At 38.2% G+C, this 22,717-nt stretch overlaps 1 protein-coding gene across 2 annotated transcripts in view; it reads left to right on the forward strand.

Moving 5' to 3' along the window:
- Window positions 1-1,673: 1,673 nt before the first annotated feature.
- The window catches only part of MAP3K14 (mitogen-activated protein kinase kinase kinase 14), a 47,740-nt gene continuing 26,696 nt past the window's right edge, over window positions 1,674-22,717 (forward strand). For both annotated transcript variants that reach the window (XM_087713384.1, XM_087713385.1), the window contains exons 1-2: window positions 1,674-1,758; window positions 22,010-22,285. In XM_087713384.1, coding sequence (XP_087569510.1) covers window positions 22,030-22,285 — 256 coding nt within the window. In that variant the 5' untranslated portion in view covers window positions 1,674-1,758; window positions 22,010-22,029. The remainder of the gene's footprint in view (window positions 1,759-22,009; window positions 22,286-22,717) is intronic.

The following is a 22,717-nucleotide window of genomic DNA, read 5'->3' on the forward strand; positions in this document are numbered from 1 at the left end:
CACCAAAAAGCAAGATGAGAAACAATGGATGGAAACTAACCAAGGAGAGAAGCAATCTAGAACTAACAAGAAATTTCCTAACGGTGAAAGCAATCAACCAATGCAATAGCTTACCTTCAGAAGTTGTGGGAACTCCATTATTGGAGGCTTTCAAAAAGAGATTGGAGAACCATTTATCTGAAATGATATAGAGCAGGAGTGTCAAACTTGCGTCATAACGGCGTCATCATGACGTATCAGGACTTTTTTCCGTTTAGCTAAACTGGCTGGGGGCTGGGCCAGCATATTATGCATCTGGCCGGCAGGCGCAAGTTTGACATCCTTTATATAGAGTCTCCTGCTTGAGCAGGGAGTTGGACTAGAAGCCCTCCAAGGTCCCTTCCAACTCTAATATTCTATATTCTGTGTTCTATGAGCTAGAAGAGTTGTGGGTAAAAAAATTTGCAGACGTAACTATCAACCATCAATCAATAATCTTAACCCTAATTCTAACTTAACCCATTTTCGGTGTATGGGGGGGTGAGATAGCCAAAATAAGTGAACACCATCCACAGGTACATGAAATTCACTGGTAGATACCTTCATTACAGTACTTTGACAAAAAAAATCTTCAGAAGTCATGACAAATTGGGAAGCAGATGAGTGATAATAGACTTGAGTCTTGCAGACAGAACTGCTCCGTTCCTGCTGCAGCTCTATGATTGGTTGATGTTTTAAACACAAATTACCAATGTAGAGAAGAATGGTTTTCTTTATGTGATATTTTGTAATAGGAGCATATTGACAGACCACAACTAGGTAAAACTCTTGATTATTTCCTATCAAATCTGCCTTGAGTTTTAGCAACCCCACAGGTGGACAGCCTGGATGATCTGCCTCTAATTTGCCCCTTCAGACCTTATAACAGGACACCCATCATGGCTGTAATTGATTTTATTTCTGATTGTCTTATTCTTCTTTTTCTTTTTTTGTTCCCAGCATAATGGACTTCTAGAGAAAGCAAAGTCTTCATGTAATGTGTGCAAAATATAATTGGATTATCGGTGCCACAGGTGAGAACTCTGATTTGATTGGTTACATGATCTATTTGTTTGTTTACTTGGCATTCTTAGTTTTCTCTAATATTAAATTTCCAAAGTGTCAATACGCTTTATCTTGTTTCTTCTAGCTTTCTCTTTCAGGGTCTATGATACAGAAAATCATTGCGTGCATGTTTCTAACATGGATGTTATAGACACGTCATGTCATCTTAATATTCTCCATTAAATGTGTACTGTCAGTTTTCACTTCCGCTTAGGGAAGAGGAGGAGGAGGAGGAAGAAGAAGAAGACAAAAGATGTCCAAAAAAGAAAACCAGGAGACAGGCTAGCATTTCTCTATAGCCCGAATGATTTAAAAGAAATCACGAGCGCCGGCAGCCACCGGTCTGAAAAGAGGCGTGATTAGAAAGATTTGAGGGACAAGCCACGCCAAGGAGGTTCTGTGTGAGTGACGTAACCGCTCTTAGAAGCGAATGGCCGACCGGCTTCCTCGAGAAGATTTGGGGATTGGCCTTCCCCCGCGCGGGAGCTGCCGTCAGAGGGCGGGATTTCAGGCTAACGGGAGGATGTGATTGCGCGACGGGCGAGGCGGGGGCGGTACCGGTTATCTCCTTCCCCTCTCCGTGGCCGTCCACTTTCTTCATAGTCTGAGGCTGAGCTGCGGAGGAGGCTGCAAGTGGTCGCCCGGCTTCTCTTTCTCCTTTCTCCCCCCCGACAGGTGGGTTTCTGCTCTGCGCCGCCTCTACTCGCCTTTCAAAGGGCTGGTTATGGCGGATCCCTGTTTCTGCTGTCAGAAATGAGTGGGGGAGAGAGAGAGAGGAGCGGCACGGCTTCTTCAAACAATCCCTTTTTTGTTTATTCGCTTTTTTAAAAATTTAGTCTACCCATTTATCTTTGTACCTCGCTTAACTGTCCGTAGAGTTTCTTTTCCATCGCCCCGTTTAACTTCGGAATGCCGGGACCGCTTCTTGCGCTTTTTTAATTTAATTAACTCCCCCGACTGAGCGCCCCGGGAGGAGGAGTTAAAATACGGAGGGAAGTGAGCAGAGTCTGAGAATCGGCCCGCTTTCTGCTTCTTTCGAGGGGTTTTGCTGTTTTCTTGGTCCCCTTTGCCCAAACTCCCAGACGTTGCCGTTGCTGCAACCCGATACCGTAGCCTGCCTTCCGCCCCCGCAGGTTTTCTGTGCTGAATGGTGTCTGACCTTCGCTAGCAAGTTCGTCCCCGCGAAACAAAAAAAAAAGTGTTCGTGATATTGTACTGTATGGGAGTTCTCAAAGTCGTATTTCATTCGTAACACTTTCATTTTCTCATTGCTTCTCCTTCCGTTTTATGCAGCAAAATCATTTTATATGTGCGCGGTGGCCCTTTTTGGTGATCGCACTACCAACCAGAAAAATGTCTCTCTGAGCGTTGTCTGTCTCATTTTGGCGGAACCAGTAAAGACCCGAACTCCGTTATATTTAACCGTTTCTGAGTGTTTTCATCTACAAATGATGGATTGGCATAATCCTTCATTAGCATTTAGATTCAGATTCTCACTTAGTCTGAGTCTTCGGTCAGGCTCTTGAATCGTGCAATCTCCGAGCCTATGCATAGGTAGTCCTCAACTTATGACCACAATTGAGCCCTAAATTTATGTTGCTAAGTGAGAAATTTGCTAAGTGATTTTTGCCCCATTTTACTTTTCTTGCCACATTTGTTAAGTACTACAGTTATTAAAAACACTTTAAATGAATCTGGTTTAAGTGACTACCCATTGACTTTGCTTGTCAGAAGGTGATCACATGACCCCAAGACACTGCAACCGTTATGGGGATGCTGCAGTGGCTACAAGTGTGAAAAATGGTTGTAAGTCACTTTTTTCAATGCAGTTGTACCTTTGAATGGTCATTAAGTGAACTGTTGTAAGTCAGGGACTACCTGTATGCATTAAAAGAATACAATATTGTATAGGGGGTGGATAATATCTTTGAGTATGAAGAGATTGGACAACCATTTAAAAGACCTCTAAGGTCTCTTCCAGCTCTGTTGTTCTGTTCTGTTCTAATTGAATATAAAGTAAAATCAGGCTTTGCAATCAACAGCCTTAGCATAAAAGGAACTATATCTAAAAAATTATAAGGACAATGTTGATAGGGTTAAAGTTGTAATTTTGCCATAAAAGTAGTGTTTGTATTGTGTCATCTAGAAGACTAAAAGAACAAGATGTGGCAACAAAAAGTACAACTAATTAATATTTGTCTTTCTGCCCCAGTGTGTATTAGGCTAACTTTTCTTGGATATTTGTGTGCATTCATATGTGCATGCACACACACACACTCACACACTTCTATTCAATGATAGATTATTCCTATCTTGAAACTTCAGAGGCACCATATTTATTTACTGCAATTACAGTACATTTCCAGGTTCCTTTCACATATCTTGACTAGTTTTTATCTTCCTTCATGATCTGCCTTGATCCAATACAATAGTTTCTGATAAGCTTTCAGATAATAAACATATTTATCTCCAGGCCCAAAGATTTAATATTTATAAAGACATTTACACCTCAGACTCAAGTTTCATTTACAAGTGTTCCAATTGAGTAAACCCTTCACCCCCAGTCATTAATTTAAACCTCTTGAAAGTAATTGTTAAAAAAATTCTGAAATATAGAAAAGCCTATCAAGAGAATGTCTTTAGTTTCTGTACAAATAAATTGAAGAGAAGACAAATGGATTTCTTAGGTCACAGTTTCACATTTCTGCTAATGGTGACAAAGTTGTCACAAGCTAGATTTGAAAAATAGGTAAGGATCTTCCTCACTTGCAGAGAACTTTCGTGTATGAAGGAGATGATTTCTGTCCATTTCATTCTTGTACATTGATATTTAAAGAAGAAAGCTGTCCCGTAGAAGGCAGAATCTTGGTCTCTTTCCCAGCTTCAGAATTGGAACAAAAAATGATATTTTGATTGGCATCACATGGGCATTCTGGCCTAGTTCATATAGCATGATAAATTATAATATTTACTTGATTTGGGCTCTGTGTTGCCAAAATTCAACCAGCTGTGGCATATTCAGTAAATAAATGTTTAATACAATATAATTGCATCCACAATGTAAATTCAGTGGTAAAGACTATGATTCTATATACAAATATCTGACAATAAGATTCCCTGAATATAATTTGACTTACTTTTGAGTAAGTAAAGGTAGTCCTCGATTTACAACAGTTCATTTAGTGGCCATTCAAAGTCACATTGCATTGAAAAAGTGACTTATGACTATTTTTCACACATGATCATTACAGTATTCCCGTAATCATAATTCAGACTCTTGGTAAATGATTAATATTTATGATGGTTGCACTGTCCCAGAGATATGTGATCCCCTTTTGTGACTTTCTGACAAGCAAGGTATATGGGAAAGCCGGATTCACTTAGCAACTGTGTTACTAATTTAACAACTGCAGTGATTCACTTAACAAATATGGTAAGAAGTTGTAAAATGAAACAAAACTCAGCAAATTTCTCTCTTAGTAACATAGATTTTGTGCTGAATTATGGTCATAAGTGTAGGACTATCTCTATTTAATTTACTGACACAGTTTACCAGATATACTTTCTGCTATAGAGATGAAGAAAGATCTTAGTTCTTAACTATTATCCAAAGCTATCTGATGTCTGCAGCCTGCTATAGAGTCCTGATTACAAAAAGAAAAACTGGCTGTTAATGATTACAAAGTTGGTTATAGCCTCCAGCAGTTGGTGATCCTAATTGGACAAATTGCTTTCATTGCTTGCACACCTTGTTTCTCTTTCCATATTTTCAAGACCACCTACTCTCATCCCACCCCACCCTACCGTCTCATAGATGAAGGAGAGGGGAGGTAGTTGTATAAGATAGGAAAGGAAGAAAAGAACATAAAGTGATAAGCCCAGATAGCTGGAAGACAACATTAGGGTTGTGTAAAAGGAGGATTGTGTATCTAATTAACTGAAGTTAGAGCCAAATAAGCCTGATTTTTTTTTATTGAAGAACAAAGTGCATCCTCATATTTTATAGGTGACAAAACACCTTCCTCTTATATAGGATTTCAGTACTGGATTCTGAAATTCAACTCTTGAAACAAGTACATAAAAGCAGGGATGCAGGAAGTAATGAGTATTTCATGTTAATGTCCGTATATTATCAGTGCTTTGTGAATAGTATTGGTTGCTGTTTGACTTCCAGGTAGAATTCAAGTTGCTGGTTGTTAGCTATAAGGCCCTTCCTGGAAAGATCTGATTATTTGAGGGAGTACCTGTCTCCAATAGTTTCCACTCATCTAGTAAAATCAAGCAAAGTGGATATGATCTTACTTCCTTATATTAAATATTGCCATCAATGGACAACATCCATTTTCCAAGGAGGCACATCTTCTCTGATATGGTATCTGGTCTCTGAAAAGCATATGTTTCCTCCCAAGATAAGTATAGTTCTCTCCCTTCAAATATATAGTTACACTGACCTCCTCAGTTCAGACAAATCTGTTCCTGAAAATGCCACCAGCACCCCTGGCTTTTTGATCTATGTAGCCAGGCTAATAACTTGCATAAGCATAGCCTTTCAATTCCTCCCTCAGATGAGTTGCTCAGGACCTCCCTGTAAACAACATTCCTGATTTTGCTCTCTGGCTGGAGGATGACCAGGTGTCAGGTGAACTGACTCTGGAGCATGTCACATACAACTGGCCATGGGAGAAACAGTCATTCTTCAGATGCACACCACCTACTTTCAAAGTCTGTCACTGTGCCTTATTGATGGTGATGGCGTATCACACCTTAATGGGAAATTGTTGGTGTTTGAACTCGAAATAGTAGTCTGATGAGATCAGAGGAATTCAGTGGAGGAAAACAGTTTCTCCCTGATTGACACCTGTGAAAATTGTGGCTTTGATTATGTGTTTGCATAGTCTTCATCTGAAGCCTGGTGCCATTGCACAGTAACAGCATGATTGGAGCTCCAATCTTGAGGTTAGAGGACATGAACTGGTAATTCTGGTGGGTTGAGAGTGTGTAAGAACTCTACAGGGTAATGTACAGCATCTTCGACCTTAACTACTTGTTAATTTTCAAGCTTTAAATGTCAATTTATCAAGCCCAATCACATAGTTTCCTACTGAAGCATGGGTATCCAGCTAGTATTTCATAAACCTCTTTAAGAACTCATGGAATATTGTCCTTCCAACAATTTGGCAGGACCATCATCCTTTCAGCCCTTGGGAAGATAGATTAAATTAGAAGAAATAGAATGAAGATCTTAACAAGATGATTAAGGCTCAGGGTTGTGGGGTTTTTTGTTCAATTTTTTATAGTTACTGGAATTAATGTTTTTCTGAGCCACCCGGCATTGTTTAAGATGGGCAGCTATACAAAGCTTTTAAATAAACAATAAATGGCTGGCTCTCTTCCCAGGTCTGAGGATGTCTGTGGAGTTTCTGGCAATTTTATGGCTACTATTAGTATGGTTCTACCTGCCCATTCAGTTTTTTTTAAATATATATTTTATATGGTTTTATATATTTTAAATAAAACAGAGGGATTTTCCACTCCTCAGTTGGACTTGCAATTCAATATACATCTGTGAGCTGATGTTAGAGGTTCAAAATATTGTAAATGTGTTGGATTAAACCACTTTATGACTAGAAGAGACATCTATTACATCCTCCTCTTCTTTTGTGGTAATTGAGCTTTTCCTCAGTTTAATCAAAGAACCGCCTTTCCTGTTTGCTGTAGCAGACTTATTCTGTTATATTAATTTATTGTTTTTAACAGTAGAAGTTCCAGTTTTATGATTCTTCAGAGTTATACTGAAGCAAGACTAGCCTTTATTAAACATTTTTTCTTGTAGTTGGTGTAGTACATGTTGCCCTTGACTTACAACAGTTCATTTAGGGACCATTCAAAGTTATAATGGTACTATACTTTAAACCGTTTTTCACATATATGACCATTGAAGAATACCATGATCAAAATTCAGACACTTGGCAGCTGACTCATATTCATGATGGTTGCAGAATCCCAAGGTCATGTGGTCATCTTTTGGGACATTGTGACAACCAAAGTCAATGGGGCTAACTTAACAATTGCAGTGATTCACAACTGTGTCAAGAAAGGTTATAAAATGGGACAAAATTCAGTTAACAACTCTCACTTAGCACAGAAATCTGGGGTACAATTATCTTGCATGTATAAGTTGAGGTCTACTGTATTACCCTGCATGATTTTTTAGACTGCTATCAAAGACTAATAATAATAATAATAATAATAATAATAATAATAATAATAATAATAATAATAATATAGTGCAGATGAAAATCGTGCCATAATGGCCTGTTACTACAACTCAGAGCCAGAAAAAAGAGGCTATTTAAAGCGAATGTATGAATTATGGAAACAACAATATCCAGATTCAAATGTTAGTGAACAACGACTAGCAGATCAAAGGCGATTTATTATACGGAATAAAGTGTTTAGTGTAGTTGAACATGAGGAAATTCAGGCAAATTGCAAAACCCAAAAAACAATATCACAAGCGGAAATAACTGATATTCAAGACAGAACTAAAGACATTATAGTAGAACTCCCAGAAGAAGCTCTCGGGGAGGAAATAACATCACCACCACTAGAACCAGTTATCACTGAACCAACTGATGAACTAACTCAAAAAGAATTGAAGGATAAGATCATGGAGTATTTTCTGCTTAATGAGGAAAGGCAACGTTTACCATCACTAAAAACTGTGCCTAAGAAAATTTTGGCCCCTATCATGAAAATGGTTAATGCAGTGTTTTCAACAATTGAACCGGGATCCATCTTGGAAACAAACCAGTTAATGTACAGCGCAGCTGTAATAGTCACTAATGAACTAGGCATTAAAATTAAAGTACCTAGTCACACAACAGAAAAAGCATCAAAGCCAAAGTGGAAAATCCGTTTAGAACAAAAAATAAAAAAAATTAAGGGCAGATGCTAGTAACTTAAAGAACATGCATGAGCAACGGCTTAAAAACAACAAAATCATAGATCGGCTAATCGGAAGATATAGATTGGATACAAGAAACATCAAAGAAGCTGTAGAGATTGTAAAACAGCAGATAACAGCAACAGCTAGAAAAATTGAAAGATATGAGGCATGAATCATCCAATATAAACAAAATCAGCAATTTCGATCAGACCAACGGCGTTTTTATCAAAGTCTTAATGTGAATGGTGACACCAAAAGTGAAAAACCAGAAAACAGTTGAATTCTGGAAAGAATTGTGGGAAAATGCAAAGGACTACAACAAGGAAGCAAAGTGGATACATGACTTTGAGAAAAGCATTGGCAACAAACAAATGCAAGTATTAGAAATAACAACTGAGATGGTCAAAAATCGAGTTAAAAAGGTAAAGAATTGGACATTACCTGGAAAGGACCAATTACATGGTTTCTGGCTCAAATATCTGACCAGTTTACATGCAATATTGACCAGGCAACTGAATGAAATTTTACAAAAGGGCCAAATTGATGAATGGTTGACAACTGGAAAAACATACTTGATTCAGAAAGATGCAACTAAAGGAACAACACCTGAAAACTACAGATCAATAACATGCTTGCCAACAACCTTCAAATTACTCACCGGCATTATTGCCAATAACATGATGGATTATTTGGAAACAAACAACATCTTGCCAGTAGAGCAAAAAGGCAACAAAAGAAGGAGCAGGGGCACAAAAGATCAGCTCCTAATTGATAAAATGATATTAGAAAATTGTAAGAACATAAAAACGAACTTGAATATGGTCTGGATTGATTACAAAAAGGCATTTGACTCACTGCCACATAGTTGGATCATAAAATGCTTAGAAACAACTGGCATTAGCAAAAATATTACATCCTTTACTGAAAAGGCGATGAAACAATGGAGAACTGAGTTGGCAGTAGGGAATGAGATCTACGGAATGGTTAATATCAGGCGAGGAATTTTCCAGGGTGATTCACTTTCACCTCTTCTCTTCATCATCGCAATGATCCCACTATCAGTAATCTTAAAAAAAATGAAATTAGGCTACCAAACAGCCAAAGAAGCTGAAAAAATTTCGCATTTACTATATATGGATGATTTGAAATTCTATGGAAAGTCAGAAATAGAAATCCAATCATTGACAAACACAGTCCGAGTATTCAGCACCGATATTTCAATGCAGTTTGGCATGGAAAAATGTGCCACTGTATCCATAAAAAGGGGCAAAATCACTGCATGTGAGGGAATTGAAATGCCCAATGGCCAATTAATGAAATGCAAAGAAAATGAAGCCTACAAATACTTAGGCATTCTGCAGTTGGATAACATCAAGCATGGAGAAGTAAAAACTATTGTCAGGCGAGAGTACACCAACAGAGTTAGGAAAATTTTGAAATCTAAATTGAATGGTGGAAATACAATCAAGGCCATTAATACCTGGGCCATACCAGTTATAAGATACACAGCTGGTATAGTTAACTGGACACAAGTTGATTTGGACCTTTTGGACCGAAAAACCAGGAAACTAATGACAATGCACTACAGTTTACATCCACGTGGTGATACTGATAGACTATATCTGCCCCGAAAATCAGGTGGCAGAGGATTATTACAAGTGAAGCAAACAGTTGAAGAAGAAAAACACGCTCTGGTTGATTATTTAAAAGAAAGTCAAGAACATCTATTAATCGAAGTAAAGAACAAAAATCAACTGAAGGTCCCACAGACGAAACAAGAATACAGAAAAGACGTGATAAAATCAAGAATGGAGAGTTGGCAAAACAAAGCACTGCATGGCCAATTTCTGGAAAAAATAAAAGATAAAGTGGACAGTGAACAAACTTGGTTATGGTTAACAACAGGTACATTAAAGAAAGAAACAGAGTCACTAATCCTGGCTGCACAAGAACAAGCTATCCACACAAATGCCATTAAGGCCAAAATCGAAAAATCCTCTGATGATATCAAATGCAGACTTTGCAAAGAAGCTGATGAAACTGTTGATCACATACTGAGCTGCTGTAAAAAAATTGCACAGACTGATTATAAATTGCGGCACAATTCAGTAGCACAAATGATCCATTGGAATTTGTGCAAAAATTATAATATTAAAACAGCAATAAACTGGTGGGAACATCAGTCACCGAAAATCAGATGGTCAAGATCTTGTGGGATTTCCGTATACAAACCGACAAAATACTGGCGCATAATACACCAGACATCACACTGGTTGAGAAAAATAAGGTCACAATCATAGACATCGCAATACCAGGTGATAGCAGGGTCACTGAGAAGGAACATGAAAAAATTGCAAGATACCAGGACTTAAAAATCGAAATTCAACGACTATGGCACAAACACTGGGTGCTATTCCAAAAGCACTGGAATTACATTTAAAACAGTTAAAAATTGACAAAATCACCATCAGTCAAATGCAAAAAGCCGAACTGCTTGGATCTGCACGCATATTACGAAAATACGTTACGACGTCCTAGGCCCCTGGGTGGGGCCCGACTAGTAACCAATGCCAAATCCGGCAAAACAACTGGCCGCTGTGATACAATTGTATAATAATAAACAACTTTATTATGGTCACAGATCAGCAATAGACAAAATTATCACTGTTTACAATAGTAAATGATATTACTACTACTACTACTACTACTACTACTACTACTACTACTACTACTACTAATTATTATTATTATTATTATTATTATTAACATCCATAATAATAAAATATATGGTATCAAATAGTATGGCTCATGCCTTTGGTTACATAATGGAAGAGCGGGTAAGTATGTGTATAAATACGGATTCTCTAAAAATTGTTAGGGATATCTACAAGAAATTGGTGCAGTAAACATCTTTAATTCAGTAATCAGATTTTCCTTGTCATTGTAGAATTTGCTACTGCACATGTGATAGCCAGGTTATGATTATTTAGATATTTCTTTATAATGCCTTTTGTAACTATCTGTTGCAGAGTTTACAGCAAAAGAAAGGCTCCCTTGAATCTCCAGGATATCCTCAATACCTTTTCTGACTTCCATCAGACATGGTTTATATAATATAGTTACCAGCCAAAAGAATAATTTGTTTATTGAATAATATCAGAGAAATTCAGGATCAGAATTTTGAACCTTATATTTGCAACTACCTAATTTGGGTAGGCAAGTTGCACTTCTTCTGGCTAAAAGGAGAATACTATAGGAGGTGGATTCCTGGAAATAGAAATCAGGAGTAATTAACAGTGATGTCCATATCTGTAGGAAATATGGCAAAATAAGAATGGAAAGAGCATGATCTCTTGAATCCTATACTGAAAACTTTTTTTTTTTTACTAATTCTCAGACTATCTATTGTGAGTGAAACTGATATTCTTAAAGAAGTAAACAAGCCAGAAGTCATCACATGTCACATGATGTGACATCTGGAGAACAAGTAATGTAGTGCAGCTCTTTTTGAACATGATTGGATTTTCCAGTTGATTCAGAACCAATCTATCCTTCAGAAAGCAATTAAATATGCCTTTTTATTTAGTCATTGATCAAAAGCTGCACTGGTAATAGAAATATGTGAGAATGATTTAAATGAAGATCATAATTTGTTTTATTTTCTGAAGATCAGTAGATATGAGGCATTGCAATGATGAATCTTCATCTTAACTTTAGGGAAAAAATAGGATTTTAGGGAAAAAAAACTGTGTCTATTAACAGTAGCATTAAATATACTCTTCTAACCTCATCCATAATTTTATGTAGTATTATTTCCCCACTTTTGTCATGTAAGAGGTGAACTGAGAATTATGATTATTAATTATTTTTTATCTAGGCTTTATTATTTTATATATAACTCTAGGTGGTGAATATACATAATGCTTTTTTTCCCTTATTGTCACCATAGCAGCATATAATGATATATGTAAAGAGGAACCCAAAATTTGATTAATGAGGAATGAGAAAATTGGGCTGTCTTGGAATAGATGAGATCCTAAAGCACAGAATAGCCAGCAATGTAGCATTTGATGAAATAAAGTTTCCCAGTTTTTAAATTTGGATTCCAACAACATGGGTCAATCATTTGTCATTATGGGTTCTAATATTATCAGTGACTAGTGGGCTAGTAGAAAGATTAGCCTTTGGAACTTATTATAAAGCTTAGGCAAAGTCATAAAAATGTAATAGTTCATCAAGTAAATGGTCTCATGCCATTCACAATTCTGAAGCTTAATGTTAAACTCCTTGACAAAACTTCTGTTGGACTTCCACTTGCTTAGAAGCTCTCAGACATTTGGTCCAAGTAGAGAACTCTTCGTTATCTTTGAAAAAGTATCCAATGTCAGAACAAAATAATATATGTAAAGGCCATTTAGTTGCACATGTTGAATCAATATTGCACCAGCTGAAGTTTCTTTTTAAAAGGCAATTTTGTATTGAAAGTATTTCTAGTATCATCCTTCTATAACAGTCTTTGCAATAAATCTATAGTAAAACTCTGCCCAGGTTTTGTTTTGGATATTTTAATTTTGTTTATAGAAATTAAATGACTGTTTTCCCATTTATAAGGTTCAACAGTCATTCCTAGTCCTTGACTTAGCAGCAGGGCAATATGCTTTGGGTGTAGGATGCTGTAGATATACTGTAGGATGAGTCATTAGTTGCTCACATTTTTTTCTTTCAAGTTACATTTAAATAGCAGGAGGAATTGCAGACGACTGTGTATAAAAGCGTGGGTGCAGAGGAAACACCAAACTCTGTAGAGAACTGGCCTGTAGCACTTGCTGCAAGGCTGTGCATGCTGCATTTTAAAGTTCAGATATCTAATCATCTGGTGATTCATCCTGTCTGGCTCGGTGGCTTGCCAAGTTCCATGAGGATCTTTATACAGCATATTTGCAACTGTGGAGTCATAGGATACATTTAGCTGAGGATTAACTTCTTTGGACACCTCTTAAACTGGACTGGCTTCTCTGTAGTGGTTTCTTGAATGGTCACGCCCTCCCCATGGCACATAACATATTTTTCTCATTAATATGATCAAAGAATTCTGGCAACTGCTTCAACATTTTTAAAATAGTTCTTTTTTAAACACATTTTCTTCACTTACTTCAAAACTGAATTCAAAAGGAATTTTTTTCACTTGTCTTAAAACACTTTCTGAGGTGGTTAGCTTTTGGGTTAACTAGATTACCAATTCAGTGTATTGGGCAGTTTGCTTTAAAAGGGTTCTGGAAGATTTTGTTTTAAATCTGCTTTGCTAGCATGGTTGTCTATATAAGCATAGGCACAGTAGATAGAATCGAAGCCTATTGATTTTTTGCAATTCTGTAGAACACTTAAGGCTGATACAAAATAGTTGGGAATCAAAGTACATATGTGTAGAATTAAGGTATATAATGCTTTTGAGCAATGTTGAAAGTAACAATTAAGCGGGTTGGAGCTAATTTCACTGGGGGAGGGGAGATTTCCAAAGGACAGAAGCAACAACAGAAAAGGATTTTCTCCTGGACCCCTTCAGCTGGGAAACCAGTGCGACCTGCAGCATGCCTTCTCTGCCTTTAAATGTGATTATCTACACCTTGAATTGTACCCAGAAGTAAACTGGTAGTTAGGACAACTCACAGAGCAGTGATATTAAATGGGTTGCTCTTGGGACCTCAAGAACTGTCCATGCTGCTGCATTCTGCACCAGGTGTAGTTTGTAAAAGCTCTTCAAGGGTCTCTCCATGTAGAGCACATTGCAATAGTCCAACCACAAGATGACTAGGCTTGAATGAGTGAGCACAAGGACTCCTAGTGCAGGAGTGGCCACAATTGATGCACAACATGAAGTTATGCAAAGGCTCTCTTGCCATGACTGCCACCTGCTCTTTCATCAGGAGCCAGGAGTCAAATTGGATCCAACTGGAATAGTGCCAATCCATCCAGCATTAAATATGTCAAAAAACCTGGATTTGGGGGTCCTAAGAAATGAAAAGTACTATACCTACCATTTATTATTTTTAAGATAATAATGGGATGATCAGCTAGGATTTTTTGGGGGAGGGGGTTAAAAATGGCACTAACAACCTGCTTGTATTACAGCTTTTTCACCTCAAAAAAAATAGTATAAAAATAAAATAATGCCCTTTGGAAAAACGAACAAAGATTCAAATTGCAGAAGTTATGTTTTTAAAGCTAATCGTAAGGTAGTTTAAGAATTTAAGTACATAATACTTTAGAGAAGGATTATATAGTATGATGCAACGTAGTGTACAGTATGTGACACTGCCATGGATTACATTTGGACTGATCTAAACACTTTTATGGTAGACCTTTGAGGTATATCAGAAACAGAATGCACCCAGTAGGACTGCTTATTCCTGATACAGGCAAATATTTTGTCTTCAGTTTGGGATAATGAGAAAGCATGATGGAGAGGGTCATCCATTATACTTTTGTAGCATATCTGTGGTTGGAATTATAGAAATGTCAAGCAAACTTGGAGCATATGTTTCTCTCAGGGAACACAGATAATGCTTATAGAGGACTTCAAAAGGTTCAAATGATTCATAAAACCAAGAGGAACCTGTAGGTACCAACTTTGGGTCTGTGGAAATCAAGAATGCCCAGCATTTGTGGCTCTTCCATAAACAAATTCAGTTAAAAATTATTTTCCCCTTCCTGTGTTGCTTAGGAAAATGAGCATTGCTTGCCTAATTGAAGCAAATCCCTTGAGATCATGAGCCTAACTGGGGACAATATCGCAAATTGGTTTTGCTTTTGAGATGCAACATCCTTCTGTTCTTTAAGAAGGGAATGTATCTGGATTCTGAAATGTTAAAAAGGCTTTCTAAGCAGCCAGCTAAAGCTGGAGAAGAGAGAAGTCATTTAACCTACTGTGAGAGCATTGTTTGTGTGGGATCCCGGAAGTGGGTGTTCTTTACAAGAAAAGGTTTAGCAGCTGAAACAGGCAGGAGCAAGCCGTCAGCCAAGAGTGCAACTACTATATGCAAATTCAAACCTGATGAAGCATATTTAAAAAAGGAGACTAAGAGTAGTATCCATAAAATATTAAGTTTAACAAAGTCAATGTAGTGGCAAAGATAAGAAAGGACATAGATGCTATTTTTCCTTAGGTGGCTTTCTGCTAAATGATAGAGATGAGGGGGTGGGTTTTTTTGGCAAGGATCTTCTGCGATCTGTGTCTGAAGTGAGCTATATGAATATTTGCTTTACCTGCTGCTGTGTTTTGCACTGCGTTATGCAACAAACCATTTTGACCAATTTTTAAAAATGGGAAATGTAACTTTAGAGAATGAGACCTATCAAAATATTTAAAAAATCCTAGGTAGAAAAGATGAGACAGGATCTTAATTAGAAATGACTTCTTTAGTTCCAAAGAGGAAGGCGACAATTATAAATTCCTCAACTAAATTGAGTTATATAGGGCTTCTCAGCTCCTACTGATGGGTTAAGGGTTAGTGGTTTGCCATGACTTTCTTTCTAGGGCACAATTAAGATAGGACTACAATTCACAATCTCCCAATTTCTAGCTTGGTGCCTTTAATTACTATACCAGATTGGTTCTGCAAATGGAATATGTGCTCATTGCCTACAATTCTCAGACCAATAATAAACAATTGAGACTGTGAGTATCATATCCTTTAATGATAGGCCCTTCCCTCTGCGTGGGCAGCTGTATTGACAAAAGGAGGACCAGATAAAATATGGGAGTGCTTGGAAAAGATTCAAGATTTATATGTAATGTGTAGCATCTATTTAAAAACAAAACAGCTTTAGGGAAAATAGCCTAAAACAAATAGAAGCGTTTTTGTGTATGGGGACCTCTCATGGAAGAAAGTAGAAGGAGAATGAAGCATATATGCTAGGCCCGTGATGGCAAACTTATGGCGCATGTGGCCAAGTGGGGCACATGCCATGTTGCCTGACCTGCATGGCATCGCCCATTCATCTTCTGGATTTTTGGAGCACATGTGTGCATGACAGTAAGCTGGCCTTTATGCGTGTGGCAGTGCCGAAAACCAGAAGAGCTGGTCATCTGGTTTCGATTATGCACATGCATGCTGGCCAGCTGATCGTCACATGTGCATGCATGCCAGAAACTGGAAGACCAGATGGCCAATGCACATGTGCACGGCGGAAACCAGAATTTCATTTCCCAGCACATGCATGCCTTCTGGGCAGCTCTTCTTCTGGGTTGTGGCCCTGACGAGCGCATGCAATATGCACACACGCTCCCGCCAACTGCCCAAAAGGTTCGCCATCATTGTGTTAGGCAAACTCCTTAAATGAGTTTCAAATGCAGCCCCACCCTTCCTGGCTAGCCAATATTTCTGGAGATCTCTTTATGCTTCCTTCAACTACAGGAAACAATTTCTCATTTAACTCGCCTGGTGGCAGGAAACTTTACCTTGCATGCCTCACCCCAGCAGAGTTTAAAGTCCAATGTTTCTGGCTTCCCGAAAGTTTCAAGATGCCATGATCAAAGGAGAAGCAAAATTTCTTTCTTGGGTTCTAGCCTTGCAAAACAGAAAGAGGATCCTTGCCATAGAAAGATATTAGAGCCTGAGCACTCAGGCAGGCCCATTTAGCTGTAGTTGAATCTTAAAAAGCCATGCCTTCCTAGTTCATTATTTTATAATATGTATAAGTAAAAAAGAGATTGGATTCTTATACTAAAACAATTTTAATGTTCCTTTTTAATTGTCACAAAGATGTCCCAATTACTTTAAAAAAAAGATTCCACCAAACAAAGAGAGAGAAAATTGAAACTGAAATGTATATGTGTGTGTGAATATCAATTAGTATAAAAATGTGTACATTAATCTTTAATCTCATTCCCAGTTACTTTTAATCTCTTTTGAAAGAGACTCTGTTATGGACATGATACTATTGAAAAGTTGCTCTCCTTATTTTGGCTTAATGCATCTCTGTAAAAATATAAAGACAAATTCATTTGGCCCTGAATATCTTGTATTTGGCAACAAATTGAATGCCAATTATGTTATACTCCAAAAGTGATAATTAAATAAGCATTTACAGCAGGGAATTCTAATTAGGGATCTCTGCAGTAATTTAGATTGTATGTTCCAATTTTGATGCCTAATTTCATAACTTTTTCCTATTGTCAGGTAAATGTATGCTTAATGTTACTCAGTAAAACTGCTATACACATATACATATTTTATATACAACTGATTTATTTGAATATAAAATGGGTAAAACAGTGCAAAAGAGAAATATTAAGATTTTTGTGAAATGCTTTATACTTTTTGGGGAGGGGGGCAAACATAGAAAAAGAAAATGAAAAGGCAGCCCAGTCAATATAAAAATGATGTTTCCATTTTGGTAGAGGCAGAACAGAAAACCTAGAATGCCTCACTGTGTCAGCACAATCTACTTTCTCTAAGAAAGAGAGACTGTGAAGGCCAGCCAAGGCTGAGCCATTTCTGATTGCAGCTGCTGCTTAACAGCCAATTCCATTCAAGAGTAGTTCTAAGCTGCAAACCTAATTCTTGGATAGGAGTGAAATCATATTCTGTTCCTTATAATGTGGTTAGAATTCTGGTTTTGTTTTGTTATGTTATTTAATTGTACCATGATTATTTATTTGTGGAGTCATTTGGTAGCTGTACTTTAAATTGCCCAGAATCTTTTTGACCACAGTGGTTATAATTCATTGGGTTTTTAAAAAATTTATGTACACCTTTGTTGTTCTGCTGGCCCCTGTGTTCTGCAAAAGCATCTTACCTGAGCTGCTTGACTCCACTGCTAGGCTTGTGTGATGTAGAACCTGTAGGGGCTCAGGAATTCATGCTGCAATGACAACAGTTGACCTGATCCAGGTTCCTGAGAGCTTGAGACATACAGGTGATCACATTTTAGGTTTGTTTTTTTATCTCATAGACATTGTACCATGATCTGAGACATTACCATCAGTCTTTTGTTACAATCGGATCACTCTCTGGTTGCTCTTCAGTTTGCTTCATACTTTTGCTCCCCCTGTTTCCCAGGAGATTCACTGACTTCCACTACTGGACTATGATATGTTTTAGACGGTGCTTGGGTTTTTTCCTGAAGTGAGCCTGTGATGAGCATCTTAGAAAGGTTTGCTTTATATGATCTTTCTTATTCCCAGGTGACTCTCTAATTGAGAGAGAGGCGACTTTGATCCCAAGTGACTCTCTAATTTTCTGAGATGCTCTGGAAAATTAAATAACAAAAGCTTAGAGCACTTTTGGAGTAAGTAGTAAAGTGAATTTGACTAATAATATGTAAGAACCTATATTAGGGGCTACAATTGGCTCTTTTTAAAATAATCTGTTCTCTGCTAGGAGAGATGGATCCCCAGAATATCTAGAGGGCCATTGTGAAGAATATTCAATCACTTGGATTCTCTTGGAGTTGTACTCTGACTGGGTTGGTTCAGTTGAGGCAACTTTGGCATAATTTCTGTAGAAATGAATAGGATCCTTGGATCTGTTAACTTCCCACTGTTAGATTCATATCCTTCCTGTTTGGTTAAGGTCTCCAGAGAGATGATAAAAGTTGGAATCATGTGGTGATAAACTCATCCTAGAGTAGTGATTCCCCATGCCTTTACAAGAAACAATGTCTTATTAAGAAACTATCACTGGACCCAACAGTTTATGTCAACCTTTGCCCAGATTTCAGCCTTTTATTTCTGAGAAAAACTGTTGAAAAGGTGATCATGCTGCAGCTTCAGATTGCTAGGAGAAAATGGATTATTTGGATCTTTTCAATCGTTACAGCCAAAGCATAGAGCTGGCATTGGTATGACTGAGAATGAGATAGTGGCTCTCCTTGATCTCTTACCTACCTTTAAAACTATCAGTCATGGTATTCTTCGTCATCAACAATAGGGATTGGGAATGAGAGGTATGGCATTGCAGTGGATTGATTTTCCCTGTGGCCAGTTCTAGATAGTACTAATAGAGAGTAGAGATTACCTCCCTGCGACCAATTAGATCGCATAGATTAGGCCTCCTCCGAGTTCCATCTGCTAGTCAGTGCCGACTGGCAACTACACGGAGGAGAGCCTTTTCAGTAGTAGCTCCGACCCTTTGGAACGATCTCCCCGTGGAGATTCATACCCTCACCACCATCCAGACCTTCCGCACAGCCCTTAAGACCTGGCTAGCCCGTCAGGCCTGGGGATAAAGATAATTTGTCCCCACCCGAATGATGAATGAATGTTGCTTACTATTTTACTTCTATGTATTGTTTGTGTCTATTGTCTGTACCCTCCCTTCCTTATTTTATGTAAGCCGCCCTGAGTCCCCTCAGGGAAAAGGGCGACCTATAAATACTAATAAAAACAAACAAAACAAAAAAAAACAGATTGAGCCCAAAGTCCCTGATCTGTGGAGTGCCTCAGGACTTGTAAAGGAATGTGTGAATGAACTTGGAGGAATAAGAGCAGGGGAAGCCCACCATCACTTAGCTGTCAAAGAAGAGAGAAGACATACCCTAATTGATCAAATAGTTACAAGTGTGTGGGTTGAGAGGAGTTCTCCCAGCCAGGCAGGGAAATGGTGTCAAGTGGGGAATAAGCCTTGCATCCTTGTGTAGCTGCAAGAGGCATAAGCCTGACATCGCCTCCCCCCCCCAATTCCATGGAACTTTATCCCATTGTTCCCAAGAGAAGGCAAAGAGTTTGGAAGATTTCTTGTATTAAAGGTAGAACACAGTAAAGCAGCTTACTTAGACCCTTCATGAGTGGATCTTGCTTGTTGAAACTCCTGTGTGGTTATTATATGGATTATATGGATCCATATAATATTATATGGATTATATGGATCAGGTCAGAGGTGGGTTCCTACCAATTTGGATGGGTTCGGCCAAACCGGTAATGGTATGCCAGCCTGGGTCACAGAACCAGTAGTAACCTCTGGTTGGCCATGCCCCGGAACTGGTCTGGACACTTGCCCTGCCTTGTCTTCGCCATGTGCATCCACTGCCTCCTCCTGCGTACACACAGGTAAGCATTGCGGCGGGGATGGGGGCAATCTGGCAAGTTTCACATGCTGGAGAGGGCGGCAGCGGAAGAAGAGGGTGGTGGCAAGAGAGGGCAATGGTGGGAGGAGAGGGCAGTGGTTGTGGTGGCCAGTGCCCCTGTCCCCATTCCAACCATAGCGGCAGCAGCTGGCAGATCGGTTCACTGGAGGTTTTTAAGAAGAAATTTGTCCATAATAGTATAGGGTCTCATCTCATGCTTCAGCAGGAGTTGGACTAGAAAACCTCCAAGGTCCCTTCCCTATTATTATTCTTTATAAATCTCTCCACTCAGTCTTACTAAGAGAATGGTGATGCATGGTATTTGGAAATGTATATCAGGCAGTCTTCAGACAGCAAAATCTCATCTTATTGGCTAGTATCAAGGGGAAGATGACTTTGAAAAACTTCCTCTCCCACCATAACATGCAAGGTGAGGCAAGGACTGACTGGGAGGGAAGGGGCGAGGAGAAACCAGGCAAGGTTCACCTCCATGTGAGTAACATTAAGATGGCACACCCACCCAGTCACATGACCATGCCTACCTAGTCATGCCTACCTGGTCCCATGACCGCCAAGCCACTCCCACCTGGCCACATGACTGCCAAGCCACACCCACAAAATAAACCACGGCCACAGAACCAGTAATAAAAAAATTTTAAACCCACCACTGGGTCAAGTATAATTGGTATGCTGATTATATAACTCAGTATCATGTGTATCTTGAGTTCTTCGAGTCTTTTATATATCATAAAAGACTTGAAGCAATGTTTGGAGGTTGTAGGGCAATGGATAGGGGAAACAGATTGAAGCAAGACAAAGTAAATATTGATATGGATATGGACTTCCATCTCAAACTGGAAGTTTGCATCTCTAATTCTAAATAAGGTTACATTTCCACAGAGGAAACTGATATACAATTTGAGTCCTGCTCAAAGCTCACAGATTCATCTTGTACACTAATGCCTCTGTTCCTGAATTGGGAAGCTTTTCTCACCATCCCTTATACTTTGATTAGCACAATTGCAAGCCTGCTGTTCTTTAAATGTGGCTTGTCTCTTTCCCAACATTTGGAATTGGGCTGCTTATGCGCTCTTAGATTTTCTTATGTCTTCTGCACGAATAACCATCTTCCCATTGCCTGATAATAGTTCTTTCTGTGGTTTTCACTTTGTACACTGTCTATTTTCGAGAAATTGGGCAACTTTAGAATTATGAATGATAAACACAGTCATTATAAATACATTTTTGATAAGGATGCAAAATATAGGTGTATGTAAGGTTATGTCTTTAAAGAAAATTTTATTCTCAAAGTAATATACAATGTAATTATAGTTTATCAAATAAAATAATATTTTATTTTATCCTTATTTTAAAAAAGGAAAGAAAACATTGGTAATAATTGCAGGATGTTTGCATAAATGCTTGCTGATAACATTTAGAACATGTAACTATTTTTCTTAATTCCTTAAAGCAGAGGAGAAGTTCTGTAAGTTCTCACTCATTAATTGTGCTTACGCTGCTCTGGGATCTTTTTGGATGATGCTTGGGATAAAATTGATCTAAATAATAAATTGAATACTTTCTTCTCTTCATAAAGCATAAACCAGTCTCATTTTTGGGGTTCACTGTAGCTCTGCCAAGGATGTACTACAGTATTTTGCAACAATTCCTAGGTTTTTCTTAACCAGAAATCATACATTTTGGGGGGATTTTAAAGGGTGTTGTAAAAGATGGTTTGGGATTTCTAAGTAGTCACTTAAGTATTGTGTTTTTTCTGCTACAAAATAATATGTTTTCTTCAAGAAAAAGTACTTTTCATTACAGTACAGACATTGATATCCACAAGCTTTATCAGAACAAATGCTTAAAAATTGTCATTTAATCGTTCTTTTCTTGGGCTTTATCTTTTAGTAACATACCCGAAATAAGAGATGGCAGTAATGGAAATAGCTTGTCAGGACCATACAGATCCAGCTACTGGATCTCCAAAGGATCTCCTAATGGGCAAAGGGCCAGAAGAAGTAGTGAGTGAAAAGAAAAGCAGCGTTTGCAAAGTAGAGGAGCCAGATGAGAAGATATTCCATGAATCATGGAAGATCCTGAACGATGTGATTGCTAAAGGAACTGCCAAGGAAGACAGCGGACAAGGGAGCTTAACCTCAATCTCCATCATTGCCCAGGCAGAATGTAAGTGGAAAACAACATATTAATGAAAGGAGAAGAAGATGAAGCTGTATGTGAGGGGGGGGGGAGCAGGGAAGGAGGGAACATACAGTATATGAAAGTATAACTTTCTGTTCTGGAAAGATATTGGTAGCCCTATAATAGATTTTCAGTCTTAATAAGGACATTCAATTGGATACTATGATGATGAAGGGAGAATTGACTGCTCTTAATTCACTTTTATTTTCCATTTGTCCTGGCATTTCCATCTCTCTCTGTCATCCTGAGTCTTAATTCTGGTAGAAACCTCTAACTTTGAAACTGTAAGTGACATAGAGTAAATACAATGAACCCTTGACTTAACAGACTGCTGGGGGCAAGAGGATCTGCTATATCTGAATGCTCATGAAATGTTGAAAGAGAATGTATACATGTGTTATACCATTATATACAAAG

Source organism: Thamnophis sirtalis, unplaced genomic scaffold (genome assembly GCF_051295495.1).
Source record: "Thamnophis sirtalis isolate CommonGarterSnake01/CBP01778 unplaced genomic scaffold, rThaSir2_p1.2 scaffold_4, whole genome shotgun sequence".
In the NCBI taxonomy this organism is placed as follows: domain Eukaryota; kingdom Metazoa; phylum Chordata; class Lepidosauria; order Squamata; family Natricidae; genus Thamnophis; species Thamnophis sirtalis.